The sequence below is a fragment of the Antrostomus carolinensis genome, unplaced genomic scaffold (genome assembly GCF_000700745.2).
Source record: "Antrostomus carolinensis isolate BGI_N321 unplaced genomic scaffold, ASM70074v2 scaffold42751, whole genome shotgun sequence".
Lineage (NCBI taxonomy): Eukaryota > Metazoa > Chordata > Aves > Caprimulgiformes > Caprimulgidae > Antrostomus > Antrostomus carolinensis.
Window position 1 is genome coordinate 1 of NW_010297012.1, and position 200 is coordinate 200.

The 200-nt window shown below is 63.5% G+C and overlaps 1 protein-coding gene across 1 annotated transcript in view; it reads left to right on the forward strand.

The window, feature by feature from the left end:
- Positions 1–3: 3 nt before the first annotated feature.
- LOC104533089 (transient receptor potential cation channel subfamily V member 4) overlaps positions 4–200 on the forward strand; it is a gene marked incomplete at its 5' end in the record, with an annotated part of 2,223 nt that continues 2,026 nt past the window's right edge. Inside the window, one exon of the mRNA XM_010178456.1 lies at positions 4–159. Within this exon, the coding sequence (XP_010176758.1) occupies positions 4–159 (156 nt within the window). The remainder of the gene's footprint in view (positions 160–200) is intronic.

Consider the following 200-nt stretch of genomic DNA (forward strand, 5'->3'; position numbering starts at 1 on the left):
GAGATCGTGGACGAGGACGCCCGGCACCTCTCGCGGAAGTTCAAGGACTGGGCGTACGGCCCCGTCTACTCCTCCCTCTACGACCTCTCCTCGCTGGACACCTGTGGGGAGGAGGTGTCTGTGCTGGAGATCCTCGTCTATAACAGCAAGATTGAGGTGGTGGGAGCCAGGGGGGACCGGGGATGACCGCAGGGTTGGGT